The 27033-nt window shown below is 40.1% G+C and overlaps 1 protein-coding gene across 3 annotated transcripts in view; it reads right to left on the bottom strand.

Annotated features, from left to right (window-relative positions):
* Positions 1-27033, bottom strand: part of LOC133749904 (ubiquitin-conjugating enzyme E2 E2) — a 389174-nt gene that overhangs the window by 80284 nt on the left and 281857 nt on the right. For all 3 annotated transcript variants that reach the window (XM_062179274.1, XM_062179282.1, XM_062179288.1), the window contains exon 4: positions 18840-18972. In XM_062179274.1, the coding sequence (XP_062035258.1) occupies positions 18840-18972 (133 nt within the window). The remainder of the gene's footprint in view (positions 1-18839; positions 18973-27033) is intronic.

Below are 27033 nucleotides of genomic sequence, written 5' to 3'. Positions count from 1 at the left end.
TTAAAAAAAATTATCCCAATAGCTTCCTTATGTTTTCTTTGGTCTTTCCTCCCCACCACAATGCCTCAAGGCATTGCTTCAAGGGCGACTGTTCCAGCTTGCAAATACATTCAACTGTCTACTGTCTTAAGCATAAACTAAATTCCAAAAACCCTGCCAGGGTTCTGGTCTACTATAGACTGGACTGCCCTGAAATGATCACACACTTTGCAATCCTCTCTTCATACGAATTGTCCTTTTGGCCAGATTCCAGAAGGTTCTGCTCCCGCCCTCTAGAGCTTGGCTCTTCATCACTTCTCGGAAGACCTTGGTGACTCCTTCAAGCTGATTCAGGAGCTCGGTCTCCAATTTTGTCACTGCACTGTTATCCTTATGACAGGCACTGGCTTATCTGTCCACTGATCTACAAGTTACATGAGGGCCAGAGTTGGGTCTTTTTAATCCAGGGTGAGCATTATTTGCTACCTTAACTTTTAACGGTATTTAAATCCTTCCATTAAAATAATTTCATGGGTTTTGACAGAATCAGAAATGAGCTTTATGGTCAGAAGTGTTAAAAAAATGAGGTCTTTTCCAGCTGGAATGTGGCAAATTAAAGCAGAGAATCGCTGCTTGGGGTGGATGTCAGTGAAGTGCTAACAGATGGCAAAGGAAGGCCAAAGTCTTTCAACCCTATTCAATTTAATTATATTAAAGTCTAGCCCCTTTGTTAACAAGGACAAAGCTATAATTTTAAACAAAGTTCTAGAAAGAATTATTAGGCAGATGATTTGTTAGTATTTCAAAAGTGATTAACAGGATTAAGTATGGCTATACCGAAAACAAGTTGCACCACAGGTAACTCCATTTTCTTTTCTCTACAGACATTAAAATAAAGATTGGGCAGGCATTGTGGCACAGTGGGTTAACCCACAGCTTACAACACCTGCATTCCGTACTGAGAGTGCTGGTTGACTTGACTCCTAGCTACTTCTCACTTCCAATCCAGCTTCCTGCTAATGTGCCTGGGAGGCAGGGCATCATGGCCCAAGTGGTTGGGTTCCTGCACCCATATGGGAAACTTGGAGTTCCTGTCTCCTGGCTTTAGTCTGACCTGTCCCTGGCTGTTGTTGACATTTGGGAGTAAGGCAGTAGATGGAAAATCTCTCTCTCCATCTGTTTTTCCTTCTCCCTGTCACTCTTTCAAATAATAAATAAATCTTAAAAAAATAAAACTACAGATTAGAGGAATAAAGCAGACAGTACATCTGAACAGTGTGATGATGCCTTCTAGAACAGCCTTTCAGAAAACCCAAGTGACACAGATTAGGGGGTCTCATGCAGTCTTCATGAATGCTGCCGCTGGGTCAACCAGTTAAGATCTCTGAGGTGATCACACCATTCTTTGTTTATACACACTCACGGCTTCTTCCTGTTCTGGTTAGGGAAATACACATACAAAGTCTCCCAAGTCACCTTTCTTTATCACTGTCAATGGCATTGGCCTAGTGCCAAAATAAATGTACCAGCTTAGCAGTCATAAATTCAAGCCTTATGTATGTGGCTAAGAATCATTTATAACCAAAAAGAATGTAAACAGTAGGTCCAAAAGCAAATTACACTACTGCAAACCTCACTTGCAGGCAAGAGAGAGAAAATGTCTGGCTGAATGACAATCCAGTTAGGTAGATGTGGAATAGCAATAAGCAATAGCAAATTTTAGTAGATTTGGCAGAATGACCAAATGTCTTAGGTCTACTTTCTGTTGCTATAACAAAAGACCTGAGGTTGGGCAATTCATAAAGGAGAGAGGTTATCTTGCTCTGATTTTGGAGTCTGAGAGGTTCAGATAGATAGCCCAGGCTCAGATCCTTCCTTCTCTATTTATAAAGCAAGTCCCTTTGGGTTTGGCCCCCATCCTTATGGCCTCTTTTAGCCTTACTTACATCCCAAAGGTCCCATTTCCAAATATTTCCCCATTTTATTTGAAAAGCAGAGACACACACACAAAGAGAAACACAGAGATATCTCCCATCCAATTAGTTCAATTCCCAAACGCCCACAACAACCAGGGTAGGGTCCCGCTGAAGCTGGGACTTGGGAACTCAATCCAGGTGCTCCACATGGAGGGGGAGGGAGGGACCCAACTACCTGAGATATCACCCGCTGCTTCCCAGAGTGCACATTTGCAGCAAGATAGAATCAGAAGTGGAGCTGGGTCTTGAATCTAGAAGCTGATAGAAGAGGTGGCTGTTCCACATATCTTAACTGGTGTGCCAAATGCCCACCTCAAATTTTTATCCATTTAATACCTCATATCAGGGATTAAATTTCAACATGAGTTTTGGGAGAGATTTAAATCATAGGTATTAGGTTGGCACAAAGCAGCTTTCTAGTGGAATGATTTGTGATTAGTATTCTTTCAACATTTTAGCAATGATTTAATTGAAGACATAAAACACGTGCTTTTCAAGGCTGTGGACAATACAAAGCTGGATATACAACTAATGCACTTCTCAAAAGTGAAGACTCAAAAGATTCAAAGACATCAACCTATGGGATAAAAAAATGTAATACAAATTTAACAGGAAAAAAAGACTGACATGTAGGTTCAAAGCAGTAATTTTCACAAGATAAAGATGACTTGGCCTAACTGTAGGGATATAGGACTTTTAAAATAGAAATTACTGAAAAACTGAAACATAAAGTACACAAATTAGCACACAGGTTAATGCATTTTTACAATTCACACCTGAGTAACCACCACCTAGAACAAGACAAAGAACACTGCCAGCACCCCAAAATCTCCCTTACACCTCTTCCCAATATAACTGCCATTCTGACTTCTACTTCTACACGTTAGTTTTCCCCATTTCTGAACTGACAAATGGAACACATTTCTATACACATTATTACTCTTTTCTGGCTTCTTTCTTTCCATGCTGTATTTGTGAGTTCATATGTATTGTACATTGTACTGCACTTTTTATTTCATGGTTAGGTAATATTCCATTGCATGAATACATCAAAATTTATTTTTCCAATCTACAAGCCATAAATTTTTGCCCTAGGAATTTTCAGTTTAAATAAAGCTAAGAAGTGACAGTTCTGCAATGTAACAAGGTGGCAGCAAAAGACAAAGTTTACATACTTTCTCTGCCTATCTCTGGTTTTGAAAACAAGCACACATATTGTTTAGCTTTCATGACGTCACTTCAAATTTTGAAGCTGCAAAATGGCAGAGAAAAACGTTGTTACTTAAATGAGATATCCATTGGAAAAGGTACTTGATTCTTATACTGTTTTGCCTTGCAAAATTTGGGCAATGCACTATTATATGAACCTGTTTTTAAAGATGCAAAATATTTGTTTATAATTTATATCAACAGATAGCACACATAAAATACAGTCTAGGTACTTTATAAAACAAGAATATAATGTTTTAATAAGATGGAAACAAAAACCCATTTTTTCTTTTAACATGGATTTATTGTTGAGCCAGCCAAATGATTTCATGGCAACATCTGTAGTCCTTATTTTTAAACATTTTAAGACAAATGGCACTACTTTTCATTATTTTAAAATAAAACCTATTACCCTGAATGGGTCTACTGGACGCCTTTATGGAAGCAGCTTCATGGGAAAGAAGCCTTGCTTTCCAGACATCTCAACATCAGTGGGAACCTGACAACGCACACACACACATGCAGACTCCACGGGGAACATTTCAATACTACAAACCAACAGAACAGAACAGTTTCAGAAATGTTCAGGATATGTCAGGCAACATAAATATTCATTTGCTTCTCCAATCCTACTATCTGCCAGGCACCACAAGACAGATACAGTCTTTGTTCTTTTGGAACTTAGAGTCCAGTGTGGGTAGAAATAAAACAAAAACAACCAACAAATAAATAACAATGTGATTGTGGAAGATTCTCATGAAAGAAATAACCAAGTTGATGTGATCCTGTGATTTTACGAGTGTAAGCCTACACGTCATGAAATGCAGCTCTGAGGAGACAACCGTGATGATGCCTGAAAAGTGAGGTGTTGGCCACATGAAAAACTGCATCAAGCATTTCCTAGGCAAATGAATTGGCAAACCCTAAAGTCAAAAAGAACGAAGAGGCCTAGAAAGGCTGCAGTGTGGTGAGGCAGGTACAGATCAGGTAGGGTCTTGCAGGCCACAATAAAAACTTGGATTTTTTTTTTTTTTTTTTAAGGTTTATTTATTTGAAGGGCAGAGTGACAGAGAGGGAGAGACAGGGGCGGGGAGATATCTGCCATCCACTGGATGACTTCCCAAATGACAACGACAGTTGGGGTTGGGCTAGGAACTCCAGCCTGGTCTCCCACAGAGGTGGTAGAGCCCTAAGCACTCAGGCCATCATCTATTGCTCTCCCAGGTGCATTAGCAGGGAGGTGGATCAGAAATGGAGCAACCGGACATCAAGCTAGCACTCTGATATGGGATGCTGATGTTGCAAGAGTTAGCTTAACCTGCTGTGTCACAACACCAGCTCCAGAAGTCTGAATTTTATTCTAAGTGGAATGAGAAGCCACTGAAAACTTTAAGCAAGGCAGTGACACTTAAAGATGAAAGGGATTTTAGGGGTTGTTAAGTCCCAAAGAGCGTACTGCCATCAAAGTTGCAAATTCGGAGTGTAAAGAGAGACCTAGAACACAAATTTCTATCATGTTTCTTTGCAACAAGAGAAATGGAATTATAATTAAACATTTTTTTCTTCTCTATTACACTGGTAAAGGTCAAACATTGGTGAGGATGGAGATGCAGCTACCTTGAGAATATAATGTGGTACAATTTATTTTTTTAAATTTATTTTTTATTTATTTCAAAGAGAGAAAGACGTCTTCCACCCACTGGTTTAATCCACAAATGGCTGCAATGGCTGCAATGCCAGGGCTGAGTCAGGCTGAAATCAGGAGCTTCACCTGGATCTCCCATGTGGGTGCAGGGGCCCAGCACTTGGGCCATCTTCCACTGCTATCCCAGGTGCATTAGCAGACAGACAGCTGGATTAGAAGTGGAGCACCTGGGATGCTGGTGCTGCAGGCTTAACCTTCTACACCACGACGCCGGCCCTGGTACAACTTCTTTGGAGAGCAATATAGGCAATATCTATTAAAAATGATCACCTTTATTTTCTTTGTCCTAGCAATTGCTGTTCTAGGAATTATCCTATTGATAAATATACATGAGTCCACAAAGACAGTATGGTACTCAGATATTATTTAAGATATTATTTATGAAATTAGAGAAATCAGTAAAAGATAGTGAAACATCATTTATGATGGCAAAATGTTGGAAGTAACTTTTATGTCTATCACATTATGGTACATTCCTTAAATGAAATATTATATAATCACAACAAAGATCTACAAATAAGGGTGATTCAACAAGTTTGCAGAAAAAAGAATTAAAAGAAAAAGTACATTTTTCATGAACTTTTGAAGTAAATTTTTATATGGGATAATCTTTAAAAGAGTAAGTGCAAAAAGCAAAGGCAGAAAATAAGATGTTGGGGGAGGGTAATAGGGATGTTGGGCAATGGGAAAGGAAGACTATATCTTTTTATAATGGTTGAATTTTTATTCATATATAAATTACCTATTTTGAAATTGTTTTAAAAAATAGAATAGTCTGGTTTAAAAATTTAATTTATAAGTAGTAATGTTTTAAAGAAAGAAAAGGGGGATTGGCATGGTGGGGTAGCAAGTTAAGCCGCCCAAGTCCCAGCTGCTTCGCTTCCAGTCCTGCTCCCTGCTACTATGTCTGGGAAAGCAGTGGAAGATGGCCCAAGTGCTTGGGCCTCTGCACCCACGTGGGAGTTCTGGAAGAGAATGCTGGCTCCTGGTTCTGGTCTGGCTCAGCCGTGGCCATTGTGGCCATTTGAGGTGAACCAGGGGATGGAAGATCTCTCTCCCTCCCCCGCCCCCCAACTCTGACTTTCAAATAAAAAAAAAAGGAGGAAGATAAGAAACAAGATAAAAATGAAAATAACTAGAAATAAGCATACTGCTTTATGTATTATTCTCCTGCTGCACAAAGTATTATTTTTATATCATCTGTGGGGAAAGAATTTAAAATAAGTTAGTGGTCAAGCACAGAGGACGTAAACACACAGGATACCACATAGTTACAGATTTATAATTTGGTAAATATCAAGACAAAAAATCTTAATTAGCCTTAACTCTCTATAATAATAATGAAAGGAACCAAAGGGACATGGCTTCCTTCACACCAGAAAAGAATGTAGAGTGATCTACAGTGTGACTGCTGGCAACACAGTGGATTCCTGTGTGTTTAGCAAGATTACTTCTCAGCAGGTTCAGGTGTGAGAAGTAGGGTTGCTGGACTGGGAACTCAGGTGGCCAGGAGTTCTAATCCTGGCCCTGTGTGGCCCCTCTTAGCTATGTGATCCTAACAACCTCACCTAATCTCTTTAAGATCTAGTTTACTGTGATGCCAGAAGTCGATACTGAGACCAAAGGCTAAAGGGGAGCTTGAAAAATGTCACAGAGTGGGGTTGGCGCTGTGGTGTAGCGGGTAAAGCCACCGCCTACAGCGCTGGCATCCCATATAGATGCTTGTTCCAGTCCCAGCTGCTCCACTTCTGATCCAGCTCTCTGCTATGGCCTGGGAAAGCAGTGGAAGATGGCCCAAGTCCTCGGGTCCCTGCCCCTGCGTGGGAGACCTGGAAGAAGCTCCTGGCTTCAGATTGGCCTAGCATTGGCCATTGTGGTCATTTGGGGTATGTTTTTCTCTCTCTGTAACTCTGCCTTTCAAATAAATAATTTTTTTTTTTTTTTTTTAAAAGAAAGGTCACTGAGTCCCTTCCCCTGCAGAAACCTACTTCCACCACAGGTAATTATTGTGACTTACTTTAGGCCTGAATTTATTTGACTGTTTTGGTTCAGGTGTTCATGCTTTCATGATTTATTAACTACAAATGTGTCTTTTTTTCTCTTAGTAAAAACATGGTATTTGTAAGGTACTATTGTGTAAGCTTTCCAACATGAACACTCTACATGAATATAATACCAAGAACACAATGAAAAAGAGAAAAATGTCACCTCTGTTAGTCTTTTTAATTATCAGGTTTTTTTTAAATTTGGGAAACTGATTTTGGAAATTTATAGCTTCAATAATTCCATTTGGGTTGAAAATTGCACATTTGCATGCATGAATTATTCCATGGTTTTAACCCCTGAATCTGTATCTGCCAAACTCCCAAATTTCAGTCCCTACCTCACATCACTCACTCAAACTGCAGATCTGCAAAGCTGCCAGGTGAACATTTCTCGCCCAGAGTCCTCTCCGTGCCTTGTAGGCAACATGTCTCCACCTGGCCATCCAGACAGTCAACCACAGAGGTTTTTTTTTTTTTTTTTTTTTTTTTTTTTTTTTGACAGGCAGAGTTAGACAGTGAGACAGACAGAGAGACAGAGAGAAAGGTCTTCCTTCTGTTGGTTTACCCCTCCCCGGCCCCCCGCAAATGGCCGCTATGGCCAGTGCGCTGCGCCAATCCCAAGCCAGGAGCCAGGCACTTCCTCCTGGTCTCCCATGCGGGTGCAGGGCCCAAGCACTTGGGCCATCCTCCGCTGCACTCCCGGGCCACAGCAGAGAGCTAGACTGGAAGAGGAGCAACCCAGACAGAATCCGGTGTCCCAACAGGGACTAGAACCTGGAGTACTGGTGCCGCAGGCAGAGGATTAGCCTAGTGAGCTGCGGTGCTGGCCCTCCTGGAGGTCTTAATCAGACACCAGCAGACGTGGATCCCATTGCTGCTTCCCTAGCCACAAGCAGACATGGACCTGTTGCTAAACAGCAGTTGTCAACCAGGGCTTATCTCTCTCCTCCAGGGATGTGTGGCAATATCTACAGACATGTTTTGTTTGTCACAATGGGGGTGAGGACAGAATGCTATTGACATCTAGTAGGGAGAAGCCAGGGATGCTTCTATGCAACCAACAAGGCAGAACATAGCCCTCTAGGACAATGATGATCTTGCCTGAAGTGCCCAGCGTGTGGAAAGTGAGATCTCCTGATCTACCACAACTTGAATGCGAACACTAAGAAGCGGCATCCTCTTGTTCACCTCCGTATGTTTAATATCTGGACATACATATTTACTGAATAAAGGAATGTGAAAGAATTCATGTGTTAGCTCCCTTGTTTTAATGTCACAGGTTAGCTTTAGTGCCTTTCTGGCCTGGACTATTGTATTAGCCCCTAATTGTTCTCCCTTGTCTCTATGCTCCTCAGAGCTGTATCTCATTCACTTTTATAAATCAAAGGCCTGGAAAGTCTCAATCAATCTCCACTCTATAAATAAAACTTAAAATAAACATTTTAAAAGGCAACCACTTACAAGAATTTTTGGCAGGGCTCTGCTGCCATAACTGCCAACATACTGATACCATAAGAAAAATGTACCATGTAGCTTAGCAAATTGCCATTTTCTTACACAAGGAGTATTTCTCCATCCTATTTACCAAGTGGGAGATACAATATTTGTTTTTAAACAAACCCTAGGTTCATTTTATATAGTGTTTTCTCTCTGCCTTTGTGTTTCTTTATTTTCTACAGGACAAGACTTACACAATACCTGGAAAAGGCCAGCTCGTCACGTCTTTGCCCCAATTCAGTGACAAGTCACGACTGCATACTGACTCTGACCTTGGCCAGCTAGGAACTGAGAACATTCCTTTCTCCCTGCTTCATTTTCCTTGGACCTGCTTAAGCAAGTCTCTAAGAGGCTGCAACAATCTCAAGAGAGAGACCACACTTCAACTCTAAGGAGAAAAAAACATCAAGGAAATTTGATCACTTGCCAAAAAGGATTGATATTTGGTGGGAAGTCTTTAAAAACAAACTCAGACCTGCCTACCCTGATCAAGTTTGAACAAAATAACATTTCAAATAGCTATCTAAGCAAGTAACACATTAATTGAAAGTAACATAAATAGAGAACAATGACATTTTCTTTCATGTAGAATATAACTTTGTCCTATTCAAGCAGGCAATAAAACATTTGCTTTTAAATTTACAATCAACAAAGTGTGCCCTTTTGTGTCTTTTTTTCTTTTTTGTCCTATGTGTTGATCTTTTCTTACCTATATGGTTATAAAAATGCGAAATTTGAAGTTTCTTTCTACTTAAGTCTTGCAGAAGGTTTTCTTCTTTGTATGTTACTTTATTGTCTTTGAACTTTCTGGGCCTCATGGTGTTTCTCTGAGAGTTGTCCATTTTCTGTTTCCTGGGACTACTGACTAGATTGCAAACAAACTCTTTGATGTCTGGCTTTCTAAAGACTTCAGCTTGGAAAGTTACCCCATCCTTCTCACTTAGAAAATCCCAGTAAGGAAAAGTTGTCACTTATCACCTGTGCAACTTTCCTTGAAAAAGTAATGTCTCAATAGGTTGCCATCTTTTTCTGACTCCTCATTTTCCAAACATTTAAATGTCTCTCTTCAGTCTCCTTTGTTCACATAACTTCCTTGTAGAGAATATGCTTTGTGAAACAGGTTAGGCTGACAGAGATATCAAGCACCACCTCCCATGTGGAATGAGGTCCCACCGCACAGAGAGAGGAACTCAGAGCCTGGAGTACTGGTCTGAAACCCCACCTCTATGGCAGGCACTGATGGGGGTATGTGAGTAGATAGCAGAAAAGCCGATTACATACCACCTCCACCAGTGCTCTGTGGCTGGGTTGATTCGGTCTGTTGTACTTACTCTGGCTTGGGAAATAAGTATCTCAGAGGAGACCGTGATAAACTAAAGTCCCTTCTTCAAAATTAGTGAGCTGCACTGGACTACAGAAAGCTAGGGAGACAGGAATTCTCCCCAAGTACGACTAAACTGAACTTTCTGCCAGCCAATGACTAATTAGCTTACAGGCATATATAATTTGCTTTATAATGAAGCTGTATTCTTTGCCCTAAGCACACAAAACCCAACCTCACTAATTTTTAGAAACTCCTAAACTTGGAGTGGTGGTTGGCCACAAGACACAATGTGTACTATTACAAAAGCTAAAAGACAATGACATTGTTTTCATTTGTTTTTAATCATCATACTCATTTTGAAATTTCATACAAATTAAAGGAACATGGATTAAAATAAAAACCTATTGATTCATGTGATATAAGCAATACCATAGCTCAGTCATTTCTCATACTGAGAAAACAAGGCTGTTTTGACATGAGAAAGTGTGAAAATCATCTATCACAAAAACGACTTGTCTTTTATCCTAGGTGGGGCAAAATCCAGAAATCAGTGTTTACTATTTGACATAGATTCAGCGAGTCAGTCTGAGTTAGAACACATTGGAGAAAAGCCCTCAGCGCCTTTGGACAGAATGGAAAAACAGCACTCAGAATCTCCTCTAACATTCTTTACTCCTTGTATCATTTCTTTTTTCTCCACTCAAAAACTCTGGGTTGGAGAACAGTCTAAAAACAAGCGTTTCTTCTTCCAGGTATATAAGCAATTTAAATCCTCTCTATAACTGAGGAATTGGGGCTTGGCCTCCAGTTCTGCTATCAATCTCCAGTGTGGCCCATGTGTCACTTAACCTCCATGGGCCTCAGCTTTCTGGGCCACACAGAGTGGGGTGTCAACATTTTCTTTATGGCACTTGTATGGATTAAATTAATTCAACAAATTTTTGTTGAATGCCTACTGAATTGCCAGGCATTGGAAATATAGGAATAACATGAAAACAGATGAAGTCCCCCATGCTCATGGAGATTAGATGCTAACTGGGGAAAGGGAAACACAACACATAAACAAAGGGAGATGTAATGCCAGAAAAGAGGAGTTCCACAGTAAACAATTAAGTATGGTGGTGGTGGTAGTGGCAAGCTTATCAGAAACACTGATTTGTCATATATGAGTATCTCTGAAAAGGATGTTTGAGCAGAGACCTGAAGGGACACATGGAGTGAGCTTTATGGATTTCTGAGGAAACACAAACGCAAGCAGAACCAAGAGCAAGTGCAAAGGCTCGTGGAAGGAGCACGCTTAGGGTAAATGAATAAAGAGTGATGACAGTTGGTGACTCTGACAGTATGCGGTGAACAGAGGGATTCTGTAAGGAATTGGGAATCACTGAAGAGTTTTAAGCAAAGATTTGGCATCATCTAACTCGTATTATAAAAGTATCACTCAGCATAAGGGTCAACAATGCAGAAGCAGGGAGAGAAGACGGAAACTTCCACAACCACTGGGGTAGGGAAACAGCAGATGGTGGCTTTGGCCACCATCAGCTGCTACTAGGCAGGGATGAGAAATGATTAGATTCTGGATTTATTTTGCAGACTAAGCCAATAAGGACTGGGTCTGGCTAGGCTGTGTGTAAGATTTTTAGCCTTAACAATTAGAAAAATGGAGGTGCTGTTCATTAAGACAGGGAAGACTGGAGGAGCTGGTCTGGCTGGAGTGAGGTGGGGGGTATGTAATCAATAGTCATGTGTTAGACTTCAGTTTGAACAGACTATTAGATGTTCAACTGGGGATGTCAACAGGCAATTCCTTGTATGGAAGATTTGACCCATGGCCAACCTTCAAATGAATGCATGAACTCAGGATAAGAACCAGTTAATTTGTGTTACTCTATGACAGCTGCATGTTCTTTAACCAAGTCCAGAGTAAATGAGTAGGCTGTTGGATTTGTACCTGTAAACCACTGTTCTTTCCGAAAATCCTGGGAGGAACATTCAATTTGTTTCTTGAGAAGTAGCAGCAAAAACAATAAAAATAAGTGTGTAATAATAATTTATTAAGAATGGAGTTGTTGAACTCACTGTTGAGAAGGGATTTCTCTCTGGATTTCATATGATAGATATCGTTGTTTCTTACTGTAACTAATTAGCTACTTTATTCATGAATAGCCTTGATCTGTCAATTTAATCTAATGAGAATCAAATGAAGAATTTAAAAACCTAAGGACCCAAACTAAATTATTTACTGTTCGAAAGCAGCTGAAACTTCCAATGCCTTCAGCCATCATTACCTCTCAGAGCCTACATTAGCAGAAATCAGGAGCAGAGCTGTGTTCTGAACCCAGGTAATCTAATATGGGATGCAGGCATCTTAACCTGAGTCTTTTTTTTTTTTTTTTTTTTTTTGACAGGCAGAGTGGACAGTGAGAGAGAGAGACAGAGAGAAAGGTCTTCCTTTGCTGTTGGTTCACCCCTCAATGGCCACTGCGGCTGGCGCGCTGTGGCCGGAGCACTATGCTGATCTGAAGCCACATGCAGGTGCAGGGCCCAAGGACTTGGGCCATCCTCCACTGCACTCCCGGGCCACAGCAGAGAGCTGGCCTGGAAGAGGGGCAACCGGGACAGAATCAGGCGCCCTGACCGGGACTAGAACCCGGTGTGCTGGCGCCACAGGCGGAGGATTAGCCTAGTGAGCCGAGGCACCAGCCAATATGAATCTTAATTAGGCTTAAATTACCATGTCACACCCATCAAATCTTAAATCTATTTAAGTTGCTCAAGTACTTTTTATAAAATGTCCAGATCTAGAAGGAGATAGAAAAAGCCAAATTCAGAATAGGCTATCTCTATGCAGTTCTAACTGAAGGACAAATATCTGACCTGTTAGAATATCTGTCTTTAGAATCTCTGAGACAAAACATTAGACAGGAAGTCACAATATTTTCAAAATGTTTCTGGCAGAAAAAAGAAAACATAACATATTCCATTATTTTGTTTCCTAATTCTTTAAGTATACTTATCAATTTTATTTGGTGTAGGAAAAGCTTCAAATTATTCATAAGAACAGCAATAGGCCGGCGCCGTGGCTTAACAGGCTAATCCTCCGCCTTGTGGTGCCAGCACACCGGGTTCTAGTCCCGGTTGGGGTGCTGGATTCTATCCTGGTTGCCCCTCTTCCAGGCCAGCTCTCTGCTATGGCCCGGGAAGGCAGTGGAGGATGGCCCAAGTGCTTGGGCCTTGCACCCACATGTGAGACCAGGAGAAGCACCTGGCTCCTGGCTTCGGATCAGCACGATGCGCTGGCCGCAGCGGCCATTGGAGGGTGAACCAACGGCAAAAAGGAAGACCTTTCTCTCTATCTCTCTCCCTCACTATCCACTCTGCCTGTCAAAAAAATAAAAAATAAAAAAATAAAATTAAAAAAAAAGAACAGCAATAACTAGACAACAGTATACCTAAATCTATACCATATTTCACTAGAAGCCGAATAAATGTAAGGTAAAGCACAATGAGATAACACTTTTTCATTTACTAGTCTGGAAAAAAAGACTCAAAATTCTCAAAGTTGATGAGAGTGTAGGGAAATATTATATATTATCTAACGTTGATTGCCATAATATAAATTGACACAATTCTTCTAGAGAACAATTTGCTAACCTTTATCAAAAACTTTACAAACAGTGCAAATTCTTCTATCCAGAAATTTTACGCCACTAAATTTATTAGCCACAGAAAATAATGATTTATGTATATAAAATATGTCATTTCAAGGTGCCCATCACATCACTGATTATAACAGAAATACTAACAACGTAAATGTCCAACCACAGGAAAATGATTAAATTTTGGTGTATTTATACAATGGAATAGCACATAGCTCCTATAACTGTAATGTAAGTATATATTTATTAGAAATATATATTATTGAATGAAAATCTAACAAAGAAATTAAATAAAAAATAATTATGAAGTCATGAAGAATACGACCAAGTTTTGGTAGAATGGATATATGTATAATACATATTTACATATGTATACATATATACAAAGAACAAAAATCTCAAAAGGAACACACAAAAATGGCATGAATAGTTTTTGGGATAGGATCACAAGTAAATTTTTCTCCTTCTGCTTATCTACAATTGCTTTTCATTCTATAATAAATATACAAACTGAAAAATTTAAACTTTGAAATAAATATTAAACTTTTAAAATACAAAAGTATGATTTTGAATACAGCAGTAATTTATTTACCTGTGATATGAATGAAAAAAAGTAATCCCTAACAGAATATAAATCAACTTCTACTTGACAAATACTAGGTATCTGAATTATAATGTTAAAACATATGTCAATACTGAAAAATAAACATGTTTTAAGAAATTTTTAGGCATTTAGTAGTTTACATACTTTCCTCTTGGCTATATGATTCCTAGCTAGAGCTCCATTCAATAGCTATGATTCCCAGAGACATAACATTGGTGGTTAAATCCTCAACTGTAGCCATGGCATCAAATACAACAAACAGTGCCATATGAATAAAGATACAATGTAGAATATTATATAGTTTGAAAAAGTAAAATGTTGCAGATTTAGTAAGAGAGATGACTGTACAACAAATCTAATGTGCTGAAATTATACTGTTATACAGCCTTGAAAAGTACAACTAGTACTCAAGTTATTTAAAATCAAATATTAAGTTTAATGAACATTATACATTTAGGTAAAAATCATTTTGCTTTCCTTAGTAGATTTAGGCAAATTCAGAAAGATATTACTGAAGTAGCTCATGTCTGATTTTTAAAAATTAGGTACTGGAGTGTGCGGTGTTCAAACAACAAAGCCCTACTCCCCAAAAGTTCCTATAGCAGGAAGAGGCATTCCAAATCACTATACTGTCCTTTAAGCTATATTTGAGCACCATGGTGACTTGGTCAGCCCTTGTCCTGACTGTCGAGGAACAACTTAATACTTTATCCCTTTTAGTATTTTTTTGTTCTGTTTAATACTATTGGTTGAACTCTTTAATTAACACACAATTATTCTTAGGTGTTTAAATTTAACTGAAAAAGTGATCCCTGTTAAACATAAGAGTGGGAATAAGAGAGGGAGGAGATGTACAGTTTGGCACATGCTCAATCGGACTTACCCAACAGCAGAGTTAGAAATATGCCAGGGGATTCTAATTCAATCCCATCAAGGTGGCATGTATCAATGCCATCTCACTAGCCAAAGTGATCAGTTTCAGTTCATAATTGATCATAATGATAGGATTAAGAGTCAAAGGGATCACATAAACAAGACTAGTGTCTGCTAATACTACTGATAGAATTAAAAAGGGAGAGAACAATCCAACAATGGGAAGCGGGATACACAGCAGACTCACAGAATGGCAGATGTCCTAAACAGCACTCTCGCCTCAGAATCGGCACTTAAGGCACTCGGATCCGGCTAAAAAGCCCACGAGAGTATTTTTCAGGCCAAAAAAAAAAAAAAAAAGTGACCTAAATGAAAGATCTCTGTGAGTGAGATTCCAGCGGAAAGAACGGGCCATCAAAGAAGGAGGTACCTTTCTCTGAAGGGAGGAGAGAACTTCCACTTTGATGTCTAAATAAGATCGGAGTTGGCGAACTCAAGAGGCTTCCATAGCCTTGGCAGCTCATGACAAGAGCCTCGGGTGATTACTGATGCCATAAATAAGAGTGTCAATTGTTAAATCAACAACAGAAGTCACTGTGCCTACTCCCCATGTAGGATCTCTGTCCTTAATGTGTTGTACTATGTGAATTAACGGTATAACTAGTACTCAAACAGTACTTTACACTTTGTGTTTCTGTGTGGGTGAAAACTGTTGAAATCTTTACTTAGTATACACTAAATTGATCTTCTGTATGTAAAGATAATTGAAAATGAATCTTGATGTGAATGGGATGGGAGAGGGAGCGGGAGATGGGATGGCTGTGGGTGTGAGGGAGGTTATGGGGAGAAAAGCCGCTATAATCCAAAAGTTGCACTTTGGAAATTTATATTTATTAAATAGAAGTTAAAAAAAAAAAAGAAAATAATCCCCAATTTCCAAATGGAACCATAGCCAGAGATATCCAATGCAGAAATTCATATTAGAACAAAAATTGTGACTTGACATCTATCTATCTACTTCATTTCTTATTAATTTTTTTAGTGTTTTTTGTTTTTTTTTTTTTGACAGAGTAGACAGTGAGAGAGAGAGACAGAGAGAAAGGTCTTCCTTTACCGTTGGTTCACCCTCCAATGGCCGCTGTGGCCAGTGGGCCGTGCTGATCCAAAGCCAGGAGCCAGGTGCTTCTCCTGGTCTCCCATGCGGGTGCAGGGCCCAAGGACTTGGGCCATCCTCCACTGCACTCCCGGGCCACAGCAGAGAGCTGGCCTGGAAGAGGGGCAACCGGGACAGAATCCGGTGCCCCAACCGGGACTAGAACCCGGTGTGCTGGTGCTGCAGGCGGAGGATTAGCCTATTGAGCCGCAGCGCAGGCCTCATTCCTTATTTTGACTCAATTAAAGCCATTTGTTTTTTAAGGGAAAAAAAAATTTCTCACTAGGAGTTTTAAGTATGAGAATTCTGGAGGAAAAAAAGACCCTCACAAATATAGTCATGCTATAAGGCTAATTTTACATCATGGATATCTACAGAGCTAACCAATGAGGTTTATGAGTATCTGTGACTCAGCTCTCACCAACAATTTCCCGTTTCCTTGGCTCACTTCTTCAGAGTACTAGGAAGTGTTACAGGAATAAAGATACAGGGATAATGTGGAAAAACAGCAAAGAGTAGGATAGCAGGGGAAAAAATATCCTAATCCTAAATGTGGAATATTTAAAGCATGGACATGGTATTTCAAAACTATTAAATAATAAAATTCTCTTTTCAGTTAACAGCTTTCAATGCAACTATAAACTTCTCTCCCTAGAGTAACGTAATTGTCTACAAAAACCTTATTTCTGAAATTGGTAAATGAGGAGGCAATAATTGGGTTTTAAAAACTTTCTACAGGTTTTTTTTTTTTTTAAATATGTATTTAAGTTGTGATTCTGGTTACCAAAGTTTGATTTTTCTTTTTCTTTAGAGGTTGCTTTGTCCAACTGAGTCAGTGGAGGGATTTCATTTTTTTCCAGTAATATTCTTGACAGGTAGTAATTCAGCTTTTTCTTGAACTCTCCCAGTAAAGGGAAGCACTGTGTCTCAGAAGTAGAGCTATTAAAAACCAGTCCAATTATGGTCAGATTTTCCTCATAAAAAAATGAAAGCTGCTTCTTTGGAAACAATAGCCCCTGCTTCTGTTTTTGTCACACCCAGTCTTCTAGGCTGACTTCTTCTTCTTCTTCTTCTTTTTTTTTTTTTTGAAAGATTTATTTATTTATTTGAAAGGCACAGTTACAGAGGGGCAGAGGCAGAGGGGGGGGGGGGTCTTCCATCCACTGTCATTCCTCAGATGGCCGCAATGGCTGGAGCTGGGCTGATCTGAAGCCAGGAGCCAGAAGCCTCTTTTGGATTTGCCACTTGGGTGCAGGGGCCCAAGGACTTGGGCCATCTTCCATTGCTTTCCCAGGCCACAGCAGTGAGCTGGATCGGAAGTGGAGCAGCTGGGACCCGAACCGGTGCCCATGTGGGATGCTGGCACTGCTGGTGGTGGCTTTACTAGCTACACCGCAGCGCCAGCCTTTTCTTTTTTTCTATATTTACTTATTTGTTTGAAAGGTGGAGTTAAAGAGAGAGGGAGAGACCGAGATCTTCTGTCAGTGGGTTTACTCCCCAAATGGATGTAACGACTGGGCCTGGGCCAGGGCCAAGCTGAAGTCAGAAGCCTGGAATGCCATGTGGGTCTTCCAGGTGGGCCAGCTTTTGCTGCTTTCCCAGGTGCATTAGCAAGAAGCTGGATTAGAAGTAGAGCAGTCAGGACTTAAGTGCTCATATGGGAAACTGGCTCAACCTGCTGCAGGACAATGCTTGTCCTAGGGCCAGACTTCTTGAGTACAAATGCTGACACTATGATTTGCTTATTGCACAATGCTAGGCAAGTTAGTCTCTGTTCCTTGGCTTTCCTGTTGGTAAGCAAGAGTAACTATATCTATTTTTTTTGTTTTTTTTTGGTGTCAAAGTAGTGTCTATGCATCAATGGAAAGGATGAAAGGGAGAGCGAGGAGGGGGGAGTGGATGGAGGGGAACTAGAATAAGTCGTGCTACAGGTTTAGTCTTATTTTTGTTTTAAAAAATGTACCCAACCTACAATTCAAAAAATTTTTATTTCCCTCTACATTGAGAAGTCAAGTCAGGCCTGAATGAGAATTATTTCTTGGGGCCAATACAGAGTCAATATCCTGAGTCTTTCCTGTGCCAGAGTGGAGAAGAAATGTTAACAGAGATGATCAGACGAATGACTCCAGGTAGCAGGTAAGAACGTGAAGACTTCCTAAAGTGTGTACTTCTGTCTCGGATTATCTGGCGGCTCTTCTTTCATGCTTTGACTGCAGCACACTGCTATACTTTCTTCAGACACACACACACACACGTGACTTAACATTGATAATCAGTTTTATCAGCTGGTATTAAAAGGAGTTCATTAATGAATTTGCATAGCATGTTTTTAAGTGTGAGTTACGCCTTCTGTTCCAGTGCATGTGAATAGCTAAACGTCAGAGGCACCAAACCCAGAGTTCCGTGGCTGACAGGATAAACATGGCCTTGGTGAGGTTTCCTCTGCCTTTAACCTGAGTCCTGTCCATGCTGCCTCCAGGCTATGCGTGGCTCTTTGGGGTCTAGGGATGGCTCTAGCCCAAACTCACTCCCCTCTGACTACTCATAAAATATGGTGTTTTATGTTATATTATGACATATACCACAGAAAGAAGACAATGAAAAAGTATGACAAAAAGCAATGAAACGTGAGTAAAAAGCTTGGGTCAGGGAATAACCCCCAGTTGTCCACATTCCCTTTCCTTTGATACGCTACCAATCCTGGGAAGCTGACTGCTAACAGAAGAGACATGCATTCAGAGCTATGTATATCTAAGAATAGGTATATACACATATAATAAATACAGCTAAAAATGGATGAATACTTCATACTGACCTTAGGGGGTTTAAACGGATAGTCTGGTGAAAAGGTTATGTCAAGAAAGAACACCCCTCCTTCATAGACAGATCCCGGGGGTCCCAATATAGTTGACCTCCATTCATAAATGTTGTCTCCTTTGGGTCCAGCACTGAAATAAGACATACAAATGAAATGTGCTTAGAAATTACATAAAATTTGGAATTTAAAAAATCTATGTATAGTAATAATAAACTTAACAATTACATAAAACACAACAAAGGTAATTGTTTATTACGACTCACATGTCAGCATCATCACTATTTGTAAGTGAAATATGTTGTATTATGTAATAAAATAGAATCAAGAAGATTCTGTTTTGCCATTCACAACCATAAGCCAATGGAACAAAACATTCCAAGGACCATGGGATAGAGTTAGGAGCACAAATGTTTAATTAAGCATGAAATTATTTGTGAATTCCTGAAAAGGGTGATACAGCTCTGGGTCAAAGAGACAAAATTTTGGGGCCAGCATTGTGCTGTAGCAGGTGAAGCTGCTACCTGTGATGCCAGCAACTCATATGGGCACTGGTTCCTATCTCAGCTGCTCCACTTCTGATCCAGCTCCCTGCTAATGAACCTGGGAAAGCAGAGGAATGTGTTTGGGCCCCTACCACCAAGGGGGAGACCTGCAAGAAGCTCCTGGCTCCTCACTTCAGCATGGCCCAGCCCTGGCAGTTGCAGCCATCTGGGGAATGAACTTGCAGATGAAGATCTGTGTCCTGTGTCTACCCTTCTCTCTTACTCTATCAAAATAAAAAAAAAAAAAATCTTTAAAAAGAGAGAAAGAAAATTTCAAAGCAAGAAGGACCTCTGAAGAATAACCGCTCTAGTCCCTTCACTAACAGCGGGGAACCCACGCGAGGGTCCCAGAGGTCAGTAAATGTGCATCATGCAGAAGGGTCGGCTCCATAGCCTAGCCCACCTGAATCTATTTCCTTTCTCCTCACCCTGAGAACTCTCCAGCTAGTGTTGTGTGTAGAAGGTAGTTTGCACCACTTTGTCTCACAACTGCATTGTTTTAAACTATCACATCGTCTGTCTTCCAAAGAATAGAAGTTCCTTGAGGAATAGATTTGTTTTGCTTTGTCCTTGGGTGCCTAGTAACTAAGTGTTTGCTGGATGATGACAGGTAATAGCAAAGCAAGTGAAGCCATTTGGCTGTGAGTACCACTTACATGTCTCTGAGGCTCATAGATATTTCACTGAGGAAAAAAATAAGGCTCCCTTTAGTTAACGATATTGGTTCTCTCAGGTGAACACAAGGGCAAAATGAGATTAGAACTTAGCTTTCCAGTGTTCTTTTTGCTTCATGAAACTATTACCTACATCCAATACTTACATCTAAAATCTAATGAATTCTAAGCCCCATTAAGGTACTTAAGAAAGATTTTGTTTCCAACAAAGATTCTCTTCTCTCTTATTTTGAAATTATGTTACAACTACAAAAACGCATTACTGAGCAGTACATCCAAAAAGCATGTATAACAACCAAATTGGGATTATTCCAGGAATGGAAAGATGGTTTAATAGCAAATTCCTAATGTAATTTGCTTCACTAACAAATTAGAGTAAAAGAAAATAAAAATTTCAAAAGGTGCAAAAAAGGACTCAGCTGGTTTTAATAGCTGTTCATGGTGAAAGCAAACACTAACAAAATTGGAATAAAAGGAAATGTCTTTAACTTGATAGTGGCCATCTACCAAAAATGTCACAGTGACTACTGTATTCATTGGTGGAATACTAAAAGCACTCCCTTTACTGACTGGCAAGACAGAGAGGCTCACTGATTCCACTTCCACTCAGTACTGTGCTAGGGATCATATTCATCAAAGCATGAAAAACACAAAAATAAAAGTCATATGGATCAGGATGGAAGAAACAAAACTATAGTATGTATATAGTATTTATGTTTACAGACTCCCACAATCTATTATACATTAATAAAAGAGTTCAACAAAGTGGCTGGATGTAAGATCAAGATCCAAGTATCAATGTCATTTCAATACTTCAAGTATCAATGTCATTTCAATACTTTAACAAAATGAGTAACAAAATTATTACAAATATAATGGAACCCATGAATAAATTTCACAGGAGAGAAATGTCTTTATTGGGAAAACTATAGAATTTATTAAAATATACACAAAGAGTTAAATAAATAGAGAGAGATACCAAGTTTATGGGTGGGGAGACCAAATACCCACTGATATCAATTTTCCTAAAGCTGGTCCAATAGAATTTTTTTTTTTTTGACAGAGTTAGACAGGGAGAGAGAGAGAGAGAAGGTCTTCCTTCCGTTGGTTCGCTCCCCAAATGGCTGCTATGGCCGGTGCGCTGCACCGATCCGAAGCCAGGAGCCAGTTGCTTCCTCCCGGTCTCCCATGCTGGCGCAGAGCCCAAGGACCTGTGCCATACTCTACTGCACTCCCAGGCCACAGCAGAGAGCTGGACTGGAAGAGGAGCAACCGGGACGGAATCCGGTACCCCGACAGGACTAGAACCCGGGGTGCCGGCGCCGCAGGTGGAGGATTAGCCAAGTGAGCAGCGGCGCTGGCCAAGTCTAATAGAATTCTAATGAAGAGTTCAGTATTTTATAGAAAATGAAACTTGACAAGTTGACTCTAAAATTTGGAAGGTGAAAGAAACTCCTCAAACTTGGACACACATATGGGAATCTGATATATATCAGACTAATGGGTTTACGACACCATTTTTTATTTGGAAATATAGAAACTGGTTTTATACCCTCAGTAAACTGAAAAAAACTCAGCTGCAAAAGGATTAAACACGTAAAAGCAGAAGTCAAAATTTTAAAGTTTGAGTGAAAAGACTGACAAGTCAAGCTACAAACTGAAAAATACTTGCATCATAAAAAATGACAAAATTCTAAGTGTCCAGAACATAAAAGTTGCTATGAATCGATGAGAAAAAAGATTAACAATCCATTAGAAAATATATTTCCAAAAAGAAGAAATACAAGTGGCCAATAATCATATAGAAAATGTTCAATTTCACCAAAAAGAAGGGAAAGAAATCTAAACTCACAATTCAGTAATGTTATTTTATAAAACATGTAGGCAAAAATAAAGTAACTGATAAAATCTAGTGTTGATTAGGATGTGGAAAAACCAGGATTCTCATACTGCTTAGGCATGTGTTTAATCACTTTGGATAAGAACGTGGACTTATCTAGTTGAGTATACTTCTATTTTACAACATAATAACTATACTCTTAGGTATATACCCAGAGAAGCTTTTATACATGTGGGCCAAAAGATATGAGTAAGAATTTTCATAGAAGCACTACTTGTAACAGCAAAATTGGAAACAACATGAATATTCATTGGCAGAAAAATGAATCTACATAAAGGAATATCACACAGCAGTAACAGCAGTAAAAATACATACAGTATGAGCAGATTTTTAAAATAACAGAGCATGTCTAAAGGGAATATATACACTATTATCCTATTTTAATAAAGTTTAAAAAAGCGAACAAGAAAATATATTTTTGATGGACACATTCATATGGAATAAGGCAAGAAAATGAAGAAGAAAATTCAGAAGAGTGGTTTGCTGGGTGGGAGCAGAAGCAGTAGCATACAGAAGTGTCAACAGATCTGAGTAAGTTCTACCTTCCAGTCTGTGTGGGGGATTCAAAGTTATCTGTTTCATTACTGCTTTGTGTTAGATAGGTTCTTATATATATATATATATATATATATATATATAAAATTTTTTATATTAAGCAAAAGTATATCAGAGGTTAACACAATACCATGTGAGAAAAGCAAGTTGCAGTGTATATACAGTGTGATCCTACTCTATGAAGTAAAAACATCCTGTTGTATAAATATTTTGTGTTGTGGCCGGTGCACTAGGCTAATCCTCCACCTGTGGCGCCAGCGCACCGGGTTCTAGTTCGGGTCGGGGCGCCGGATTCTGTCTGGGTTGCTCCTCTTCCAGTCCAGCTCTCTGCTGTGGCCCAGGAGTGCAGTGGAGTATGGCACAGGTCCTTGGGCCCTGCACCCGCATGGGAGACCAGGAGGAAGCACCTGGCTCCTGGCTTCAGATTGGCGCAGAGCACCGGCCGTAGCGGCCATTTGGGGGGTGAACCAACGGATAAAGGAAGACCTTTCTCTCTGTCTCTCTTTCTCTCTCTCATTGTCTAACTCTGCCTGTCAAAAAAAAAAAAAAAAAAAAACTTTGTGTTGTTAGTGGAAATCAATCAGTCAATCTAGCTATCCATCTCAGAGTCTTACAGAATGGATGAGAAAGATACACCTACATTCACAATCGGAGTTTTGTAAGGAACAAGTGGTAAGTTGGAGTAGACAGATGGAGGGGGGACAGATCTAGATAAAGACAGAAAATAAAGTAGAACTTAATTTTATTTCTAGTATCTGACTTCTTTTGCTTCAAAAAATGAAAGTCATAGTTTATTAAAATATGAAATATATTAAGCCATAGTACACAATTCCTGCCCCATCTTCCCTCTCACCTACGGTTCCTGAAACTGGCAGTGAGGCATACACAGAACATGGTCAACCCAGATGACAATAAAGCTTTGGTAACAACAGCCTCTTGTAGCCAGACAAGCGTGCTCACTGAGATGAATAATTCACATGCTTTGCTTATATGCTCAGCTATTCATATAGTATAATATAAGCTTATCAGAAGGAAGAACTTGAAAGTAAATGTTAGGGTTATAGTTATTACTGCAAAGTAGGTGAAGAAATTTAGTTTACAAAAATACGCACAGGAGAGTGAGTACGTACCTATAACACAATGTACACACAAATATTTCCCAAATATAAAGATGCGACTTCCCTCAGTCACTTTGGGAAATTTTAAGATGATCTTCCAAGAATGGTAGCCAGTCAGTTATATAATACAGGCTAAATAAGGAGTCACCAAATAGTGCTGTCAAGGAAGGGCTTCAGAAGAGGAACACAGCAGCTATTTCAGCAAGGAGGGCAAAGTCTGCAGATAACTTAAACTCATTCTGTGCTCATTCCAAGTATTATTTGGCTCTCAGTCAGAACTTCAAGTTTTATTGGCTCTTTGAAGTCAGTCAGCTGTCTATGCAGTTATTAACAGTGAACTAAAATAACACAGCTAATATATTATCACTCTGAGGTGCTTTATGCTGCCAGAGTGTGTCTTTTTAAGAAATACGTAGCCAGAAGCAACGATCTTGAAAACAGATGGGTGTTTTTTAAAAAGCGTATTACTTCCCTAATCCGCAGATTTAGTCTCAGCAATCCGGCCTCCTCTTAGCAATGGTATGACTGCACTGCTTCTACTCCCAAAGTTTATGGAAGTGGTTCTACACAGCACCGGGCAACACTCCCATTTGGATACGTCCCAATGGAGAACTCCCTGGTGTAGAACTCAAAACTACATTATATAGTTGCTGTGTGGCTATTGAACACTGTGGCTATGGTAAACTGAAAGTGATGAATATGTAAAATATACAACAAATTTTGAAAACTTAATGAAAAGGAAAGTATTTCATTAGTAACTTAAATTTAATAATTAATTTTAATTAATAGCTGTTAAAATGGTAACAGCTGGGATACACTGGGCTAAAAATACATTAAAACAAACCACTTATTTCTTTCCACTTAGGGCCGGCACTTTGGTGTAGAGGGTTAGGCCTCAGCCTGCGGTGCTGACATCCCATATGGGTGCTGGTTCGAGTCCCAGCTGCTCTACTTCCAATCCAGCTTCCTGATATAGCCTGGGCAAACAGAAGATGGCCCAAGTCTTTGGGCCCCTGCACTTATGTGGGAGATCTGGAGAAGCTCCTGGCTTCAACCTGGCCCAGCCTTGGCTGTTGCAGCCATTTGAGGAGTGAACCAGCTGGTAGAAGATCTCTCTCTCAACCTCTTTCAAATAAATATATAAATATTAAAATAATTAAAAAAATTATTTGGAAGGCATAGAGACAAAGAGAGATGAAGATCTCCCATCTGCTGGTTCAATCCCCAGATGCCCTCAGCAGCTGGGGGTTGGGCCAGGCCAAAGCTAGGGGTAAGAAATTCAATCTGGGACTCCCAGGTAGGTGGTAGGATCTATTTGAGCCTTCATCTGCTGCCTTCCACGGTGTGCATAAGTAGGAAGGTGGAAAAGCAGACACAGGACTTGAACACAGGCACCATCATATAGGATGTGGGCATCCCAAGCTGTATGTTAGCTGCTACTCCAAAGCCTGACCCTATTTTACTTTTAAAATATGGCTGCTAGGGAGTTGAACTTACACATGTGGCTCACAGGTTATTTCTATCCCACAGAACTATTCTAGAAAGGTGCTGTCACAAAACTCGTGTGCTCATGGTGATGTTCTAGTTCTGCTTATCTTCATTCAATATGCGGGGTTTCAGATAAATTCATGGAAAACGTACATATCTTTTAATTTCATCTTCCAGCTGGTACTGTGGCTCAATAGGCTAATCCTCCGCCTGCAGTGCCGGCACCCCGGGGTTCTAGTCCCAGTTGGGGCGCCGGATTCTGTCCCGGTTGCTCCTCTTCCAATCCAGCTCTCTGCTGTGGCCCGGGGGGGGGGGGGGGGGGGAATGGAGGATGGCCCAAGTGCTTGGGCCCTGCACCCACATGGGAGACCAGGAGAAGCACCTGGCTCCTGGCTTTGGATTAGCACCAGTGGCCATTTGGGGGGTGAACCAACGGAAAAAGGAAGACCTTTCTCTCTCTCCGTCTAACTCTGCCTGTCAAAAAAAAAAAAAAATTTCACCTTCCATGAACTGTTTGAAGCATCCTCATAAAGCAGCCACTAGTTCATTAAGCACCTGAAATGAAGCTAATGAGATTGGAGTTAAAAAATTCAACCTCATCTGATTTTAATAAATTTAAATCTAAATAGCTACATGTGGCCAGTAACTACTGCACTGGACAGCACCAGTCTAGAGGCTCTAGTAGCTCATATTGATCACAATGGTCGTCAATGTGTCAGAATTATGTGGATCTATGCAAAATAAAAGAATGGGCTTGTATACACTTTACCTGGATCAAAGAAGTGAAAAACAGATGCTGTAGGCGATTTTGATACTTTTAATGATCACTTCTCGCTTCAGTTGATCAAATAAAATTGAGGACACTTGCAGTATAGAGTAATGGTGAAGGTCATAAACAAGCTCTGGAGTCAGACTTGTTCTCCGAATCCTAGCGCTGCTGTTGAAAACCTGCTCTGAGCCTGGGGAAATGTGTGATATCCCGAGTCTTAGGTTCCTTCTCTGCGAAATGAACAGCTACAGCACCAACTTCATGCAGCAACTGTAAATTTTTAGCAGAATCACGAGTACAATATTAATTCTAAATTGTGAAAACAGAGCTGCTAAGAGCTCTCTGGTAAGTCCCCAAACAGTAGCTGCTATCGTGGTTGTTCTGTTACTGTGGGTGACACACAAGTTCACGGAAACACACTCAAAAGGCTAACTGCCTGGTGACTGTTTAGGAAGCTTTGGGATCCTAGGATTAGGAAACAGGCTACTGAGACATGGGCATTGAGAAAGTACTAATAAACATGCAACCTAAGCTTTGATGTACGCTTAGGCAGGGTGAAACTTGGGAAAGCTTCAGAATCCGTAGCTGCCTCTCAGGACAAACTGTTAGTAAACAGAATGTCTATTTAAGCATCGTGGTATTCAGGTATGAATTATTTACTAGTGTCTTCCCATCTGCAGTAGGTATTCCTAAAATGATCAATTGCTTAACTTTTTTTTAAATTCTCAGATTTTTAAAAAAGATTTATTTATTTATTTATTTGAAAGTCAGAGCGAGAGAGAGAGAGAGAGAGAGGCAGAGAGACAGAGATCTTCCATCCTCTGGCTCACTCCCCAGATAGCTACAATGGCCAGGGCTGGGCCAGGAGGAAGTCAGGAGCCGGGGGTGGAAGGCGGTGCTTCTTCTGGGTCTCCCACGTGGGTGACAAGGGCGCAATAACTTGGGTCATCTGCTGCTGCTCTCCCAGATCCAGGGAGCTGGATCAGAAGTGTAGCAGCTGGGACATAAACCAGTGCTCATATGGGATTTTATTTTTAAAGAAGGAAAAGAAACACTGCTAACACACACAGTTAAATTTGAAAATAAAATGCGACTAGATAAATCTAGAGGCAAGTATCAGCAAATTAAGAATTGGCTGAATGCCC

The sequence above is a fragment of the Lepus europaeus genome, chromosome 2, assembly GCF_033115175.1.
Source record: "Lepus europaeus isolate LE1 chromosome 2, mLepTim1.pri, whole genome shotgun sequence".
Lineage (NCBI taxonomy): Eukaryota > Metazoa > Chordata > Mammalia > Lagomorpha > Leporidae > Lepus > Lepus europaeus.
This window is presented reverse-complemented; position numbering and strand designations above follow the sequence as displayed.